Genomic DNA, 19,421 nt, shown 5'->3' on the forward strand with positions numbered 1-19,421 from the left:
GTAAATACCATTTGATTTGGCTACAATCTAGTCTACCTTAGGTCTTGCAAACAATCCACATCTAAGTTCAAGGTAAGAGGACAACTTATTTCTTCCATCACGTGTTGATTTTATCAAACTATTAAAATGTTAACCACCCCTCATGCCACCCACAAATAATATGTGATAAGTGGTATGGTAGAGGTCAGTGCACAGTGTTATGGGAGCATTCCAGGAAAGGCAGTGATTAAATCTACATTAGAGAACTGGGAAAGAGTTGTTCACAGAGGTGACATCTAAACCAATGTCACAAGGTTAAAGTAGTATCCCATTGTCAGACAGGAAAGGAATACAAGTTTAGACAGATACACCTATTTGTACCAAGAATGTAAATGGCATGAGCTAAAATAATGAGCAGTTCCACACAGCTAGATTTTGGTATGGGCTGCCCAAAATGGACTCTTCTGCAGGCACTTAGAAATAAGTCCAGGATCCTAAGCCTGGAAGTAACTAAACCAAATATATTTTGGAAGGATAACTCTGCCACTACAGTGGAAAAATAAAGTGGAGGTGGGTAAAAGTAATTGGAAGCAAAGAGCTAGATTAGATATCTGCTGAAATAGTCCAACAAACACCATAAAAGCCTAAACTAAAACAGCTTCAAAAACAAGAGCAAAATTAAGAACATTTTTTTAGAGGAAAAAAAAGGACTTAGGCATGAGGTTAATAATTATCTCTGCAAGAAAAGTATCAGTAGGTAAAGATTAAACTTAAGTGATTATGTAAAGATAAAATGAGAATAATGGCCATAATTATTCCTTGGAAAAATTAAGCAGTAAGAGGAAAATCTGACAGTTACTAGAAAGGTTCACATATAAAAATATACACTTGTAAGGGGGAAAATATACATACTTAAGGCAAAAGGGAAGAAACCAATAAAAGGGGGCTGCTAAATATTCTAAAAAGGAGTTAACTGTGGGCATTGCTTATGAATCAGAAATAGATGAGACCAAAGGCCTAAGTTGAAAGTAAAACTTTATGAGACCTTGTTCTACTGAACAGAAGCACAAAAGGTATAGAGACGTATTAAATTGAAAAACTGAGGTCTTCAAAGGTTACATAACTTGGCTGGGGTGGGATAAGGAAAAACTAGGTCAAGATTTTTTGATGTCCTGCTTTCCACTGGGTATAGTCATTTTGGAAAACTCATTACATATCACTTCAAAGTCTTCAGATCATTCCCTAAAAACCATGATGGGGTAGGGAGTTGATCTGTAAAACAAAAGAGGGGAGGGGCAGCAAGTCGTGAGAATTTTGACATAAAAGTTAACGGAAGAACTGAATGAATAATTGCCAAGCAACTACAAGTCTGCATGACTCAGTAGCTCAGGTACAACATCAGAGAAATGAAAGACGTGGAGTTAAAGGTTAAATCTGCAGGATAATTAAGTAGCTGGTCAAAAGAGCCAAAGAAATGACCAAAGTGGACAAAGTTTGAGAGATCTTGAAAAATAACTGCATCAAGGTCAAGATCTTGGCAATGTGACTGAGAGGATGTCCAGAAACTTAAGAAAGGTCTGATAAACTTATACATGTAGATGACTGACAAACCCAAGCTGCATTTTTATAAACAATTACTTCCAATAAGTTCTTTAATAGAATTGAAGGCTATCTAAATTTCACCCAGAAGAGAAATTCTTCCATATAATGCCAAAGCGGATAAAAGCATAAAACAATTATGAATAGGCAGGGAGAATTCCTCCCCACAGACCATCCCTAGAATCCCAGGGTTGACCATACAGGCTATCATGGCCTTTATCTGGTTTTATATCATAGCTCCAGTCCTTACAGACACAGTAAACAGACCTGAAAATAAGGAGGTCTTTGCTAAACAAATGAAATGAAAATAAAAGGTTTTGGTAGGAAAGCTGTTAAAGAATATGAATAAAGTCACCTATTGATATTTAACAGACTTATTGATTGAATCATATGAAATCAGATATTTGTTTTGACCTACAAAACAGCAATTTCATATAGTTAAATTGTTACTACAAATAGAATTATATACACATAATATATAGAAGGTAAAATGACAGAAAGGGAATTGGAAAACATAATTATCAACAACTATGATTTGAACTCAAATGACATGGGTTTTCAAATTTAAATGTTTACAGAATTAGTCCGGTTTGCCAACATTGATGTTCTGCACCACAAAATTTAATTTCTTTAGAGTAAAAAGTACAAGCAGAAATTTTTATTGTTTCCGAATTCAGAATAAGAAATTTAATGTACTTTAAAACTAAGGTCCAAAACCACAAACCTTCAATAAAATGCCTCGGTTCACCCTAAATATCTTAATTAGACCTACAACATAGTAGAATGCATGAATCTGACATAACTATATTCAGTAACAGCAGCTCCAGATTTTCTGCTGAAGATGATGATAGAAAGCCGTTTTTCAGAATTTGATTAAACTTAGAAAAAAACTTAAGATATTTTTCTTATGATATAAATTGATAAGGCAAAGTGGAAGACCAACAACAAATAGAGTACAAGGATCAAGATGCTTTTTCCCAAGGGTACAGGACACTCTAATTAAATATAATTTATAAATCATTTTATTAATTTCAACACCATATGTGTTGAAATTAATAGTTGTTTATTTTATTTTTTTATAAATTTATTTATTTTATTTATTTATTTTGGGCTGCGTTGGGTCTTCATTGCTGCAAATGGCTTTCTCTAGTTGCGGCGAGCGGGGGCTACTCTTCGTTGCGGCATGCGGGCTTTTCATTGCGGTGGCTTCTCTTGTTGTGGAGCACAGGCTCTAGGCGCGCGGGCTTCAGTACTTGTGACACATGCGCTCAGTAGTTGTGGCTCGCACGCTCTAGAGCGTAGGCTCAGTAGTTGTGGCTCGCGGGCTTAGTTGCTCCGCGGCATGTGGGATCTTCCCGGACCAGGGCGCAAACCTGTGTCCCCTGCAATGGCAGGTGGATTCTTAGCCACTGCACCACCAGGGAAGTCCCTAGTTGTTTAAAAGATAATTTTCCAGTTATAGTAGGTTGAATAAATTATGCAATATCTCATGTAAAGCAATACCATACAGTCATTAAAATGTTGATGAAAACTTAAATATTTTTAAAGATGTTAACAAACTACTTTATCTCTAAGCAAAACAGGCATAAATGTTTTATTATAATACTGATAAATAAACAAAAGGTTTAATGTAAGACATCCCTAAATTCTGCCACTCTTCCTTAACTGTAAGAGTATTTTCTGACAATATAAAAAATTTCCCTACAGATCTATATTCAAAAAAGCTATTAGTCAAAACTAATAAATTTATATTTGACATTTACAAATCATCTTGCTTATTCTAACCAATTCCTCCTCATTCCTCAACATTCATTTCCTCTATAAAACCTTCCTGGCTACTAAAAAACATATGCATAACTCCAAAACAGACTTTATTATGCTGAGCTGTAATTTAAGGGTCTCTCCCCCACTAGAACTGTACTTAACTCATTTCTTCAGCCCCAACTCCATTCCCAGAAAAGCGCCTTGCAAGGCAGGCTTTCATTACAAGTCGAATATTTACTTTTTAGATGAAATAAAAGGATAAAGCAAAAATTTGCCCACTGTTCTTCACTATATTCAGTTTCCTATACATGCCAAACACTGAACTTTATTTACAATAAAGAAGAAAATTATTCACTTTAAGACTGAAAGACAATACATCATGCACTCTGCATACCTCAGAGTTAAGAGTTGTAGCTATTTTTGGGGTGGGATAGGGAGGGTAGGAGGGAGGGAGACGCAAGAGGAAAGAGATATGGGGATATATGTATATGTATAGCTGATTCACTTTGTTATAAAGCAGAAACTAACACACCATTGTAAAGCAATTATACTCCAATAAAGATGTTAAAAATAAAAAACGCAAAGAGTTGTAGCTATTTTTATAAGATAATCCTCTCAATTTAATGCAGTAAGTATTGCAAATACTTTCAAACTTTGGTTAAGTGTGCTAATAAAGTTTTATTAAGCAATTCAAAATAAAAATTTCAGCTTATCTCTAAATTTTAAGCCAAATACAAAAGCCAAGAAAACTTAATGTGCACCCCTAATATTAACTGTTAGAAAAATGCATTCATTGTTAATATTTTAATATGTTGAGTAATTAAACACTAGAATCGAGGTAGTTCTGTCACTAACTAGCATTAGTACAGCAACTAGACAAGCCCTCTCTAGGACTCATTCCTTATCTACAAAATGACAGGAGTTGGCAAATGATCTCCAAAATCTTAAAAAAGCTTACTGATGATGACTGCAATACTTTAATTAAATAAACAATAGATTGCTGGCATTCACATATTTACCATTTCTAAGCCACCATCAAAGCCTGTGATACGTGGTTATTGCTAATGGGAATGAATAATTATCACTTCCTCATAAGAATTAAATGAGCTAATATTTATAGGAGACCTGCATAGAAATCAGAGCTCCAAGTTAATGTAAAGGAGTACACCTAGCCCACTGCCCAGCATCTTACCTCAAATAGTGGTTTGCAGGAATTTCTCTTAGGAGATTTGTGAATGCCAGAGGTTCTAGAGTCCTTTTTTTTTTTTCTTTTTTTAAACTTAGCTACTTGGCCAATTCTCTCTTATTAAATGATTTTCTTTATGATTTGAAAAAATTTTTAGTGACTATCAAGAGAAAGAACTATGATGACCATAACTACTTCTGACAGTAATGATTGAGAAACTATTAAAGTCAAGAATAAGTACTCAATAAATGTTAGTTGAAATCAAATTTAAAAATAGTTTTAAAGAACTAATGTCTCAGTTAAAGTTACTACTTACACTACAATGAATTTTACCAAAGCTTTCTTATCTGTCCCTCCTGACTGGAATACGTATTTCATTGGCAATTCTAATTGCAGCTATCCAGATTCTTTTCAAATTCCTTTATGGCTTAAAAATCAGACTAGGAAAAGATTAGTATAATCAACATGAAACATCTGACCTATCCAAACAACTAAACTGTCTAGGAATAAATGATACAGTAAGGCTTCATTGTCTTAACGTTAATTAAGACAATAGGGAACAGAGCGGGAAGTCAGTAAGCATAAACTTAAACAGAAGTAAAATTCTACTGATGAATTAGCTACTAATAAAAGCAAAACTTTCGAGGAAAAAAAGGCATGGCTTCTCTTTTGAGCAAGACTGTATCCAGAAATAAATGATTCTAGTCATGGAACACTTAAACGCATATGCCCATAAACCATAAAGAACTGGAACTATTTTCTAATCAATTATTTATACTCACCATAAAAATAGCCAAAATCTTCAGAAATGATAAAAATACTTAATAAACACTCAAGTTAATAAAGTTTTAGTTGAGCAGAACCCTCCAGTATGACTTTTTCTTTCAGGAAAAGGAAACAGGCAACTATGGCACTGCTTTTTCTAAGTGGATCATTGCACGTAGGCAAACAGTGGAAATCAACAGGTAGAAGATAACAAAAATCAGCTAAGCACTGTGTAAAGGGCAGACATTAAAACTATATATAAAAAACAAGCAATTCAAGATTACTGTTTCAAAAGGCTTTTATTACTTATCACAAAGATAAAAGTATTAAGTTTATTTAAAAAAAGAAAAATGGCCATAGCCTTAGCAGTGCCTTATCTGTGACATTAACTGATGGCAGTCTACTATCATATATTTATAATATGGAGCTTGTTGAAGTTCCTACTTCCTAAGTAATTTCTACTGTTGGAGAAAAGTCTCCCTTTCTCTAACCAATGCCCCTTAGTATTTCCATCTCATCTCTTCTTCACAATCTAAACCTCTCTACTTCCAAGAATTTATTGCAAAGATTCATCATTATCATCTAGCACTTCAATTTTTTTCCCTAAAGGATCTTTATAATAAATACCTAGCTAGCTAGCTAGATAATTAGTTTATGGTCTCTCAGAAGTTTCATGGGGAGATAACTTTTACAGATTCTTCTAGCAGTAAAAACCTTTACTAGAGTGTGCTGAATGTCTGGGAGGGAAAGCAAGATACTCTACAAGACCACATTCTTTGCAACTCAGGGAGGGAACAAAGTTCTAGTTGCAAGCAATAGGCAATCCAAGTGAAAAGAAAAGGAGCAAGCCAATCCTGAGAGCCCTCAGGAAAAGAAATGGGCTGTGAGACAGGCTTGGAACAAATGTGACACACTACATGCTTACGCTGATAAGAAATTCCAATTCACCACAGGTCCTCATCCCCAGTTCTCTAATTGCTCCACACTTCATCAGTGTTACTAGTTCAACCCCAGGCCTAAGGGAAATTAATGCTTTGGCGTGAAGGAGTGCCAGTTAAGGTAAAAGGAATATGACAGAATCCTTATTGTGACTTACTGCAGCAGTGTCAGATGTATTTAGCATCTGAGTTAGAAATGCCAATCATTAGCACTACACATGACAGTAATAATTAATTTCTCTAATACCATGAGATGTGATACTAGGTAGTAACTAGGTTGGGAAGGATTTTCTAGAAATATAATCACTAATTATAATATTACTTCTATAGGAAAATGTTTTTGAAATTCAATCCTTTCATAAGTTAAAACTTATCAAAGATAAACAATAAGATTGGCACAGCACTACAGTGGCCAAACAGCCTGATTTAGAAGTCAAATTCCACCACCACTAGATGTGATTTTGGATGAATTACTCTAATGTTGCTGTGCCTCCATTTCTACATCTGTAAAACAGAGGTTAAAAAAAAAAAGTAGGTAAAATACACAGATTAAAAAAAAAAAATAGTAGGAAGTTAAAAAAAAAAAAAAAAACCCAAGACTGAATAACTTTATAAGTATTTAGTTAAGTTAATATAAGTAGAGTAGATAAATATTGACTTTAAATAAATGTAGCTATTATTGCTATTGAGGAAAAGTAACACTCAATTTCTTATCTACCTGATGTAATTCCACTACTTACCCTTAAAGACCTAGTCCAATCAATCCTTTGTGAAATCCTTCTTAAACTCCATACAAATTGAATATTCCCTCCTTTGTTCCCTCAATGTACATTCAACTAAAAGTACATCAATAACATTCACAAAATCACACATTCAGAATCACAGAACCTTGAAACAAACTATGGAGGTCATCTAGTTCTGGTTCAAGCAGACTTTCAATGCCATATATTTATTGTATTCTTCCCAAAGTCATTTTTAAAGATACGCATGTTTGAGCAGTTGGTTTTTGTAACATCTTACAATTTTTAAAAAATAAATAAAACACTATATTAATTAATATCAGATATTAAATCCTGAGCTTCAACATCAAAGTATCAAAAGGTGAAATTATTTCAGGTTTTTCTAAATCTTTGTTTATGGTCAAAACATAAAAGATATTTAATTTACTTTAACAAAAGAATTACTAAGTCTGTTTAATGTAAGTAAAGATACAATGTAAAATCAGAATATTTTGAGTGAATAAGTTATATTCTCCCAAGATCTGTAACAACTTAAAAGACTAAAAATATGTGGCATAAAAAATGTAATCTATTCAGTAAAATATAATATCACCTACTAATATACGATTTAAAAAAACACATTTCTATTATTTTTCTGTTCACTGTATGGAAAGATGATAATACATGGCTTTATTGTAAGATTCCCACTATAGTTAAAGAAACTATGAGCTTTGTGCCTGACACTATAACACTTTTCTAGGGTGCAGTTCATAAACACATATTCAAAGATACCAGGTATATAGGCTGAATATATATATGAACTCAAATCTATTTCAATGTCACCTCCTCATTGTGGCTTTCCCTGAATGCGCTATCTAAAATAACCACCTCAATCATTTCCTTAACTCTGTTCTATCTTTCCTTATTGTATTTACCACGACTAAAAAATATTATGTCTCATTTGATTATTGTCAGACTCTCTCAATAAAACATAAGGTCCATAAAGACAGGAATGTCTCTGTTTTATAAACAGTTATATCTCTGTTGCCAAGAACAGTACATGACATACAGATACTGCTTAACAGACAATGAATCAATGACTGAACAAATACTTTTGAAGTAAAAGCATGATTTTTAAGTGTTTGGTGAAACAAAAGACACAATCATTTCAGTTAAAAACAGGAGAATGTTCATCTCACCAGGACTTTAAAGATTTTTTTTTTTTTTTTTTCTGTAACTCAAGGGTAGGTGGTACAGAAAGAGTAGGAGGGCAGTGTACAAAACGGGTTTATTTCTTCAAAGTTCCTTTGGGGCAAGTTGGTGTTCATTCTTGACTTAGTAACATGGGAAAACCATGGCAAAACAGTAAGAAAATAATAAATTCTCTCTTAAAAAATGAACACTTTAGAATATGTTCTGATTTTCTAAAATCAATTATATTTGCTTTAAGCTTCTATCCCAGAGCAAACAAGCAAACTAATTATCTAAAAAGTGGACAGAGCCCAAAGTATAAACCAGTCATAAGAATCAACCTTGAATCAACCAAATGCTAACCAAGAGAACAGTCTCTACGATTATTTGAACTAAGCCTCTTTTGGAAAGAATTAGTAAAGAAGTGGAGGAAAAGTCAGAGAACTGAGAAGAGGCCCCAATCTCTGCCACTATGTGGCAAAGTGATGAAACCTGACCAGAATCCATCCTTCAAACTGCACATTCTGGGCCATAAAACATTTAACAAAAGGATAGAAAACATACATTGTCTGCCCTCAGATCACAATGGGATTAAACTAGAAATCAGTAACAGAAAATAACCGGAATATCCCAAAATACATGGAGACTAAGCAACATGTTTCTAAATAACACAGGGGTCAGAGAGGAAATCTCAAGAGAAATTAAAAACATTAATTTCTATGAACTAAATGAAAATGAAAACACAACTAATCAAATTTTATGGGATACAGCAAAAGCAGTGATTAGAGGGAAATCTACAGCATTGAATGCATATATTAGAAGAGATCTCAAATCAATCACCTAAGGTTCCACCTAACAAAACAAGAAAAAGAGCAAACTAAATCCAAAGTAAGCAAAAGCAAAGAAATAATGTGAATTATTTTCAATGAAATTGAAAAGAGGAAACCAACAGAGAAAAATCAATAAAACCAAAAGCTGGTTCTTTGAAAAGATCAATAAAATCAATAAGCCTCTAGACAAGCCAAGTAAGAAAAAAAGAGAGGACACAAATTACTAATATCAGAAATGACAGAGGGGATATCACTACAGATCCATGGACATTAAAAGGATAATAAAGAAGCACTATGAACAAGTTTATGCCCACAAATTTTATAACCTGGATGAAATTAACCAATTTCTGAAAAATACAATTTGCCAAAACTGACACAAGAAATAGACAATCTGAATAGGCCTATACCTACTAAAGAAATTGAGCCAATAATTAATAACCTTCCAAAACAAAAAGCACCAGGCCCAGTAGGGTGCACTGGTGAATTCTACCAAACATTTAAGGAAGAAATTATACCAAGTCTCTACAATCTCTTTCAGAGGACAGAAGCTGAGGGAATACTTCCTAACTCATTCTATGAGGACAGCATTACTCTACTACCAAAACCAGGCAAAGGCATTACAAGAAAAACAAACAAAAACTACAGACCAGTATCTGTCATGAACATAGATGCAAAAAGCCTAAACAAAATACCAGCAAATCAAATTCAACAGTGTATAAGAAGAATTATACACCACAACAAAGCAGAATTTATTCCAGGTATTTGAGCTAGTTCAACACTCAAAAATCAATTAAAGTAATCCACCACATCAACAAACCACACATCTGATTATCACTCAGCACAAAAACATCAATATCTCCATCAAAGTTTCTAATGTCTGCATTACATTTCCTTCAAAGTGCTTTAAGGACCACGACTTTCAGACTTAACTGTAAAACTCATTAAAAATTAAACTCTCAGACTCCACCCCCCAATAATGGAGACCAGATAAGCATTTTTATCAAGCATCACAGGTGAATCCTATGGGAACTTAAGTTGAGAATTGGTGTCCTAATCCACTTTTCAAAACTCAGTTGAAGTCACCTATTACATGACTCCCAACCCCCCATTAGAATTAATTTCTTTCCTCTGTACTATTCTTTAAACACATTACATGTATTTCTCTTATAACTTATACCACATTATCTCTTCCCAACAGCCCTCCCCATTCCCCAAAAAGAAAACTTTCTCATTAACTCTGATTAAGGCAGAGGTTCACAACCTTTTTTTCACAACCAACACACCGCAGCACAATCCCACAGTAAAAGTTACTAGAGGATGTTACACAGATAAAATAAGCCATGCGATTCCTGCAATTCCAGGAGTTAGCTCTAATCTACTTTTCTCCCACAAAGCAGCCTAAATGGTGTAAAGATCTATTTGATTAAAGTTTGTCTATAATTTTCAAAAAGTATAATAAAATAGCTTTATTCCTTTAGTAAATTTTCTATGGACTATCCATTCTCACATCATGAAAGCAAAAAAATTAAGAGTGAATACTCAGTATTTTTGGTCTTGATCATGAGTTTATATCGACTAAAACAAAAATAAAATCAAGGTGTAAAATAAAAAAGGCTTTGCTTTCCATTCTATGGTTGTATTTAAAACAGTAGTAAAATACTTGACCAAACATATTGACAAAGATTCCAAGTATTACCAACCTGATATATTAAAAAATGAAAAGGTGAATGATTAAAAAAAAAAAAAATCCAACTTGAGAAACCAAAGGAGGGATGGGGGGACAGGACAGTGGAAATCAGACTAAATTTTACTTAATCAGAAACTTTCTGAAAATTCTGAAAAAAGTCCTGGGTGAAGTCACAGAATCATAAATATTAGAGTTAAAAGGTGTTTTAATTCCTATCAAGTTCCACTTATCTAGAAGGTAATTGGAATTCTTATCTATGTTGAGTGATTTTCCCAAATTCATATAATAATGGGCAGAATCTGGGTTTTCTGACTTCTGTGCCCTTTTCATTATATCATTAGGACCAAGCAGTGCACAAGACCTCAATTCAACTAAGCTGAATCCTAAACAAATTCAACCCTTGTTCACTTCATATAATAGCTAAACCCTTTCCTTGCATATACAGACATTATCAATTTCATAGTTGGGGAAGGTAAAGCTGCAAGCTTAGTAATTAACTCAGAACTATAAGCAATAACAAAATGGAGAGTAAACTATCTGGCTCCTGGTGACATTCTCCAGGTGACACTCTCTTAAGTGGCAGTTTGATAAACATCATGAGTTCACCTTAGCTTAAAACAAAACTACCTTTTTTTGAGCTGGCAGGGGGAGAGGGGTTCTACTTCTATAACTACAGAATACTGAGAACAAGTTCACATTCAGCTTCTTTGTGACAATTATAAATTTAAAGTTTTTAATTACACCCTATCTTCAACTTTTCAGACCAAGATATCAAAAGCTGAGCTGAAATTTAAGAACTGGAGATTCGGGTTATAGTCTAGACTGTGCCAAACTATCGCTACTTTAGGTAAATCACTGCCTATTTCTAGACGTCAGATCCTTCCCTCTATAAAATTGGGGTTGGGGGGAGGGAGGAAGGTGGTTACGCTAGTTATTATCTTTGGTTCCTTCCAGTTCTACTGTTCCTTATCTTTGTCTAACTTCACTGATACAAAAGGAGGGAAAAAAAACTGTTAATGATTACAAATTGTTACTATTCACTGAGGTTTAAAGAAACACACACACACACACACACACACACACACACGCACCAGTGCCCAAAAGAGTCTGAGGTTAGCTGGTAGACAGCACCAGGAACCACAGTATTTTGAAGTTCTTTTGTTTCACAGTCAGTTAAGTTTCTATAAATCATTCAAAAGTCAATCATCATACACAGCAGCTGAACAATGTCAACATTTGATCCTGAAAAAATATGGCAAACTTCAAATTCCAAGACAGAATGTCTTCCAGATGAGGATTTGAAATCTTTTATATAGTCAAGTAACTGACAATTTTGAACATTACCAAACCCCTGTGATATTGGGAAACAGCAAAGGTTAAGAAATCCTTCCACTGCCACCCTTCTGTGATCTGGAAATGGCTTATTGCAAAGAACCAACAGTCCCCATAGGACTTAGGTAAGCAAGACTCAGGAATTACCCACCCACCTTGTTTACCTATAACAAGGGCAGACATAGCGCCTGCAAATTCCCATTCTTCGCTTCAAAAATGACTAGTTGAACTGCTTGTCCCCATAGAGCAAATGGAACAAAATATTACCCAAATTCCAAGATCTCTTCCCCTAGGTTCCTGAACTTTGGCCCACCCTCAGTCTGAAACAGGATACAACCCCCCAACAGTTTTCCCTCAGAACAGGTTTGCGTGGGGGTAAAACTTTCTCTGATTTACAGTCCAATCCCTTTCATCTCACTTCCCCACACCCAGTTCTTTCTAGCCTTGTTTCCTCCTGCCCAAAAAAGAAAAGCTCTTTTGCCTAACCTTTGAGACTCTTGCAGATCTTATGGTCAGGGCACTCTCCCTACTCCAATAGTTCCCTCGCCCACGCCCTTGCTATTCCTTTCGAATATAGACCCTGCTTATTAAGTCCAGATTTTTTATTTGACACCTTTTCCAACTCCACAAGGGCTGAGTTTGAAAGATAAACTGACTTTGCCGTTTCTTTACTTTGCCCTTTCTTTAAGTGACAGGTGTTGATCCTTTACAAGAAGGGAATGTACTGTGGCCACCTGGAAAGGCTATAGGCATTTCTACGATCTGAACTTCTTGGTCACTGCCCTACAGCTGAGAGTAAAGGGAGGAGATCATCAACCGGCAAGGTCAACTCTGGGACCACCTGGCCCACGGCCATACACAGTAAATGGGCCATGAACATCCTGACTACCTATTCCGTACTCCTGAACAGATCTCGCGGTTGGGCAGGACAGATGCTGCTTCCTCTGGGGCCCCGGCGCCCCGGGACAGGTGGTAGGTCCTGTCCTACCGCTCACCCCACTGCTCCCGCCCGCTCCATCCTCCCTCAGCTGGGCACCCGACCGGCTCCCTTCACAGGACTGACCTCCCGGCCCCTTCCTCCCGACTGTTGTTATTCCAGCTCTCACAGGAGGACTCACCATGGCGCCAAGGACAGGTCGTGGACCAGACGCCCAGGAGTCGCCGGGGCCGTCCGGGACCTCCCCTCACCACTCTACAGCCGGGATCCACTCGACACCGCGAGGGAGAAGATCTTCCGGCTCTGCCGGAAGTTCAGTCTGAGCGGGACAGGAAGTCCCTCCCCTCTGCTGAACGCCGGCGACCCCACGCCACGCAGAGGTGAGGCTACGCAGGACGTCCTTCATTGCCACTTCCGTGGGCGCTAGGTTAGAGACTGGGGGAGGCGCTGACCTTGAGAGCGCCCGCGGGAGGCGCAGGCGCAGCACAGGTAGGTAGGTGGGCGGGCGGCGCGCCACTGTCGCGCCTGCGAGGATCCAGAGGTAGGTTGGGTGGTGTTGGCAGGAGCGCAGCCTCTCTCTACAAGGTGATGGAGATAAAGGTTGGTGAATGAGGTGGGAGCCGACTCCAGATCCAGCGGATTTCTTGCGGGAGAAAACCACAGTTAAGCCCCGCTCTTGCTGAGACAACACTGAAATTGCCTCAGCTCAGCCACGCCCTTTATCTTTTTACCTTCTCGTTTTTCTAGCTGCCCTTTCTTGGAGACTTTCCTTACAGACCTGTCCCTCTGTCGTCTCTGCTCCCTGCTTTAGTGGCTCTTCCAGCTCTATCCTTCCTCAGGGCAGTGGAATTTGTTCGTGAGAAATTTCTTCGTTACAGGTACCAGCTGAAGCCAGAAGGACATCTACCAAGAGCAGAGAAACCGGCAAGAGAATTCTGCCTATTTAATACATTCCAGTATGGACGGTTTCCATTTAGATTAAAAAGTATATGTCATCAGATGGAAAAAAGTCAAACTCCCGTATAATTTCTAATGTTGTGCTGGGTTTTTTTTTCCAAAAGACAACTCCCATATACTCTCAAAATGTTGTGTTGTTTTCTGTACCTATCAACTTTCTCTGTCTTTTTATTTGGTTATACGTAGTACTAATGGCAGGTTTGAAGTGAATATACAGAGGACCTTTAACCCAGAAATTCATCTCACAACTTAGGGATATTTGCTTAAGTCCCAACTGTATCTGCAATTTCATCCGTGGGATCTCTTTTTGCCATAGGGTCTAGTTTTGTCGTAAAGCTGGAATTGAGACGGGAAACTAGGAAGCTTCAGAAGAACTTAAGAAAATTGGGTTGGCAGGGGTGGTTAGAGATGTTAAGTTTCACCTTCCTTACCAAAGTACCTGAAGAGCATAGATAACCAGGCTATAAATGGTCGAAAGATCCTGAGAATCAGAGTTCCCAGCCATCTAAAAGGAGCATGCACAGGGCAGTTACTCTATATTAGTTTTCACTTTAAATTTTATTGGGAGATGAATAGTGTGACAGTTAAAAAAGATGTAAGAATCATAAGTACTAACATTGGAAACAGCTGCAGGTGGAGTGGGGCTGGGAAATATTTTGTGAAACAGATCCTGTTGAGGTTGAATCCAGAACTTCGCTGAGGGTTCGTTCCACTTCTGCTGTATGGAACAAGGTAGTAAATTGACAAGCCCCAGGGCATTGCAGATGGTAACTGGGAGAGAGGAATTGGAGTCTGTTGGCAGGTGTGTCTGTGGAAAGCAGCTGCGATCCTTGAGGAAGAAAATGTGGAGAAGGAAAGTGGCTATAAGTCTGTCAGTGACAACACATGCTGCTAAGTCTTACTCTCCTTTCTGACACTGTGGGTCTTACATCTGCCCTAGACCTGGCAGCCTCATTGAGGTTCACAAAGCATCTCCTATGTGGCAGTAAGACTGAAATGATTAGTTTGGAATCCATTCCTGCCGCAGTAAATGAAAGGAAATCACAGTATTCGTTATCTGCTGATCATTTTAAATAGATCATGGGATTCTATGTTCCTTATTTGGTATATGGCAAGTTGATAAATAACTCTTGGTTAATATCCTTTAATGTTTCTGTTACAGTGTGAAAAAATCTGTTATAAGTAATGGGTTTTTTAAGATTAAAATGCATGCATGTTTTAAAGCTGCAACCTCCCAGTCTTTTTTTTAATCCCACAGAGTATGTTGTGTAAGGTTACATGCCTTGAAGTAGAGGAATTTACCTATTTCCATTACTTAAAATAGATGAGAGTCTTTGACAAAGGTACAGAAAAAGGGGAAAATAATGAAAGGGGGGAAAAGATGAGGATGATGGAGATTAAGAAGAAGTTTGGTTGTTTTTGTCAAGGGAGTTAGGAGTCCAATCTTTGATTTTAAAAAATCTTGGTTGCTCACTATTCGGGCTTTGTGATGAGTTATCCTGAGTGAGAACTGTTCTCCAATACTTAAGAACACCAACAAATTGTTACCTCGTCCTTCAGGACCTCCACCTATCTGGAACGTTTTCAACCATTAAGACCTATCACTTTTTTGAAGTCTAGCTCCATATTCTTTGCAAAATGTTTTCCAGATTAGCTCCTCTAAGAAATTTCCACTGCTTTTCCTTACTTTAGTAATATAATAACTTACGCTTTCTTGTGCAGTGCCTTTGTAATCCCCCCACCTCCGCGCAATGTATATTGTTTTCCTAATTAGACATAAATGCCTGGGACCTTCTTGTGTTGCCCACCCTCTTCCCCTTGAGAAATACCATTTAAAGGAATGTTGTGGACAAAAATCGCTTCAGTTAAACTGCCCTTAAAATGATTTATGGACAAAAATGTTAGCCGTAGGAATACTTATCGTCATAAAAAATTAGGAAAAATCTTTAACAATTAGAGATTGGTCAAATTCTATCATGTATACTTAGTGGAATATTATCTACCTATTTTTTAAAAGCCATTAAACTGGTCTTTCTAATGGAAAATGTGACCAGTATGATTGCTTTGACGTGAGAAAACTAAGTATAGAACAAAGAGTAAAAAAGGAAGTAACAAAAATATATCAATCATCGTTACTGGAATTACCACTCTAAAACAACCTTTCTGTAAGGGGGTAGTTTTTATTTTTTATTTTTTTACTTAGGAGTAGACGAAAGGAGCTTTTTTCCCCCCAAAAAATTATGCTTTGTAACATCCACCTATATTACTCTCACCTTTCTAATTTGGGAAAAACATACAAACACACATGTTCTTCAGAAGTGTATTGCAACTTTTTGATAGTTCAGTAGCCTCCCTCTGAACCTTTTCTCTATTTACTTGTTATTATAGTTGTATCTAGGACTGTACTACATATCTGACTGGTGGAAAAACTCCTGCAAATTTTACACAAATTATACAGTGCACATTTTCAAGGATTACTAACGTACATAAAAGGGATCTTGATATCATTTGATACCTTTTGGTATCAGGAAGGTCTTTAAACAGCCACCACCGAGAGCAATAAAACCGTTAGAAAAGTTTAAAACCTAAATAAGCTTTATTCATTCTTTAAGTATTTATTGAGTATCTACTCTGTCCTAGTCACTCTTCTATACTTGGGGAAACTGTGGTAAATAGAGCAGACATGGTCCCTACTACATTTTAGTGATAATAGACCATAAATAAATAAACAAGAAAAATATAAGATAGTAATAGTGCTAGGCAGGGAATTAACGTAGATGAATATTTTAGATTAGGTCACTAAGGAAAACTTCTAAAACAGTGATTTTATTTAAACTGCCTTTTGACAGGAGAATCCAGCTTTGCAGAAATTGGGGAAACCATTGCTTGCAGAGGGGACAAAAATGCAAAACCCTGAGGCATGAACTATCTTGGAATATTTTGGGAACGAAAAAAAGGCCTGCCTTGTTGGAGCATAGTGACTACAAGAAGAGTAAGTTTAGGGGTAGGAAAGAGCTAAATTATGGTTGCATTGAAAGCCAGGAAAGGGCTTAGATTTTATTCTAAGTGTGGTGGAAAAAGCATTTTAACCTGAGGAGTTATATGCAAGAATATATTTTTAAAATCTACTTTAATGATATTTTTGTAATTGAAATGTTTAATTGGCTCACATGTAACACAATTACTAATATACATGGACGTAAATCTATCATATTACAGTAAGTCCCCTACATACAAACCTTCAAGTTGTGAACTTTCAAAGATGCGAACATGCATTCACATGTCCAATCACATAAGTTAGTTCACGTGTCTGGCTTACATTGTCATGTGCGTGCATCCTCTACAAGTGGTTGTGCTTTTGTGTACTTTACTGTACAGTACTATATAGCTACCCAGACATCACTGGATTGTTTTTTCAAGAGAAAAAAATGATAGAATTGAATCTAGCAAGGAACCAGAACTGTGCCATCAACGTCAGGCATGAGTGAAATTGCAGCTTGCCCTCTGTCTCCTATTGCCAATGATCCTTTAGCTCTACCATTTCCCACCTCCTCTCCCTCCTCCAGTCAGTAACTCTTCTTGCCTGTTCACTCGATGCCAGCCTCTGTATGCCAGCTGTTATACTGTACTACTGTACTTTTCAAGGTACTATACTGTAAGATTAAAAATGTTTCTTTATTTTTTGTGTTTGTTTTTTATGTATTATTTGTGTGAAAAGTATTATAAATCTATTACAGTACAGTACTGTATAGACGATTGTGTTCGTTGGGCACCTAGGCTAACTTTGTTGGACTTAACGAATAAATTGGACTTAGGAACGTGCTCTCGGAACGGAACTCATTCATATGTAGGGGACTTACTGTATTTGCTGTTTGTCTCATCTCTCCTATGTTCAGTTTCTCCTTTTTTGCCTTCTTTTAGATTGATTATTTTTAATCCATTTCTTCTACCCCATAAGCTTGACAGTTATGTATTATTTAGTAATTTATATTATACTCTTCCTGGACAATGTAAGGACCTGAGAACACATCAACTTAATTTACTGCCCCACTGCATGTTATATACATTGTGTTTACTTAATACATATTTCCTAATTTCTTAAGACATTATTATTTTTATACAATTAATGTGTATTTATATTTACTCAAACATTTACTTTGTTGTACTTTATGATTCCTTGAGTTTCTAAGCTGCTATCTGGGATCTTATATGTTCTTCCTGAAGAACATGCTCTAGTATTTCCTTTGTAGATGGCTGCTGGTGACAAATTCAGTTTTTGTATCCTGAAACTACTTATTTTACCTTCATTTTCAAAGAACATTTTTGCTAAATTAGCAGCTATTGTATTTTATCATTCTGAAGATACATTCCATTGCTTTTGGCTTCCAATTTTTTTTTGAGAAAAAATGTTGGTTTTATTTTTGCCCCCTTAAAGTAATCTGTTTTTTCCTTTGGCTGATTATAAGATGTCCATAGTAAAATTGAAGCAGTTTTATTATGATGTAACTAAATGTTGTTTTCTTTTTTTTTTTTTTTTGAATTTGTTTTCTTTTTGAGGTTTGTAATGCTTCTTGCATCTGGGATCTCATGTCTTATTCTGTTTTGGAAAGTTCTCAGCTCTTATCAGTTATTGTTTCTGCCCCACTCTCTGCCCTCTCCTCTCCTGGTACGCCACTTAAATGAATATTCAGTCATTTCATTTATCAATAAATGGAACCATTTATTTGTCTCTGTATGGTTCATTCTGGATAATTCTTACCTTTCAGTTCACTCTTTTCTCTTTAATAGTCTCTAATCTCCTGTGAAACTTATCTGTTGAAGCATTTATTTCAGTTATGGTTTTGGTTGTTATCAGTTCAAGCATTTCTGTTTGGTTCTGTTTTATAGTTTCCAGTTAGCTATCCAGTTATCTATCTCATTCTGATCTTTTATCTTCTCAAACATATTAAGCATAACTACTTTAAAACTCGTGTGTAGTAGCTGTGGGGTCTGCTGTTGTCTGAAGCTTCCTTGTTTCTTTGTTGTGTTTGTTGTTTATCGTATTATCTTATTTACTTTTATGAATTTTTGTTTATATTGTTTTATTTATAAAACTTTTGTTAATTTATGTTATGTTATTTTTTATTGAATGCCAGAACTGGTATATGAAATTATACTTTGAGGTCTAAAATGATGATAGAAAGAATTTATGTCTCCTGGCAGGGGCTCTGGGCACTAGTAATCCAAAATCACTTTAATCTGGTTAGTGGCTGAGATGATTGGAAGGTCTACTTCTAGTTCAAACTTTTTCCTAGGGTATAGACCTTTGAGATCTCAACTTGAAACCTGTAGAGTTAACAAAGGCAGGCTCTGAACCCCAGTTTTTGTCTTTTTAACTCACTGAGTTAGTCAGATGCTCTGTTCAGCTTCTCAGCTATCTTCTTCTCAGGAATAAGCAGATGACCCCAGAAAAAAGGTATAGTAAATACTGGGTTCAACAACTCTGGGTTTTTCTTCTTCTGGATTTTCTACTGCCTCATTAGCTCTCTCTGATGCCT

The 19,421-nt window shown here is 36.2% G+C and overlaps 1 protein-coding gene across 6 annotated transcripts in view; it reads right to left on the bottom strand.

Moving 5' to 3' along the window:
• TMEM161B (transmembrane protein 161B) overlaps window positions 1–13,259 on the bottom strand; it is a 69,022-nt gene extending 55,763 nt beyond the window's left edge. For 3 of the 6 annotated variants that reach the window (XM_082377658.1, XM_082377656.1, XM_082377659.1), the window contains exon 1: window positions 13,109–13,259. In XM_082377658.1, coding sequence (XP_082233784.1) covers window positions 13,109–13,111 — 3 coding nt within the window. In that variant the 5' untranslated portion in view covers window positions 13,112–13,259. The remainder of the gene's footprint in view (window positions 1–13,108) is intronic. The other 3 variants (XM_082377664.1, XM_082377662.1, XM_082377657.1) reach the window with 2 other exon arrangements.
• Window positions 13,260–19,421: the final 6,162 nt, after the last annotated feature.

The sequence above is a fragment of the Balaenoptera borealis genome, assembly GCF_965194805.1.
Source record: "Balaenoptera borealis genome assembly, chromosome: 2".
NCBI lineage: Eukaryota > Metazoa > Chordata > Mammalia > Artiodactyla > Balaenopteridae > Balaenoptera > Balaenoptera borealis.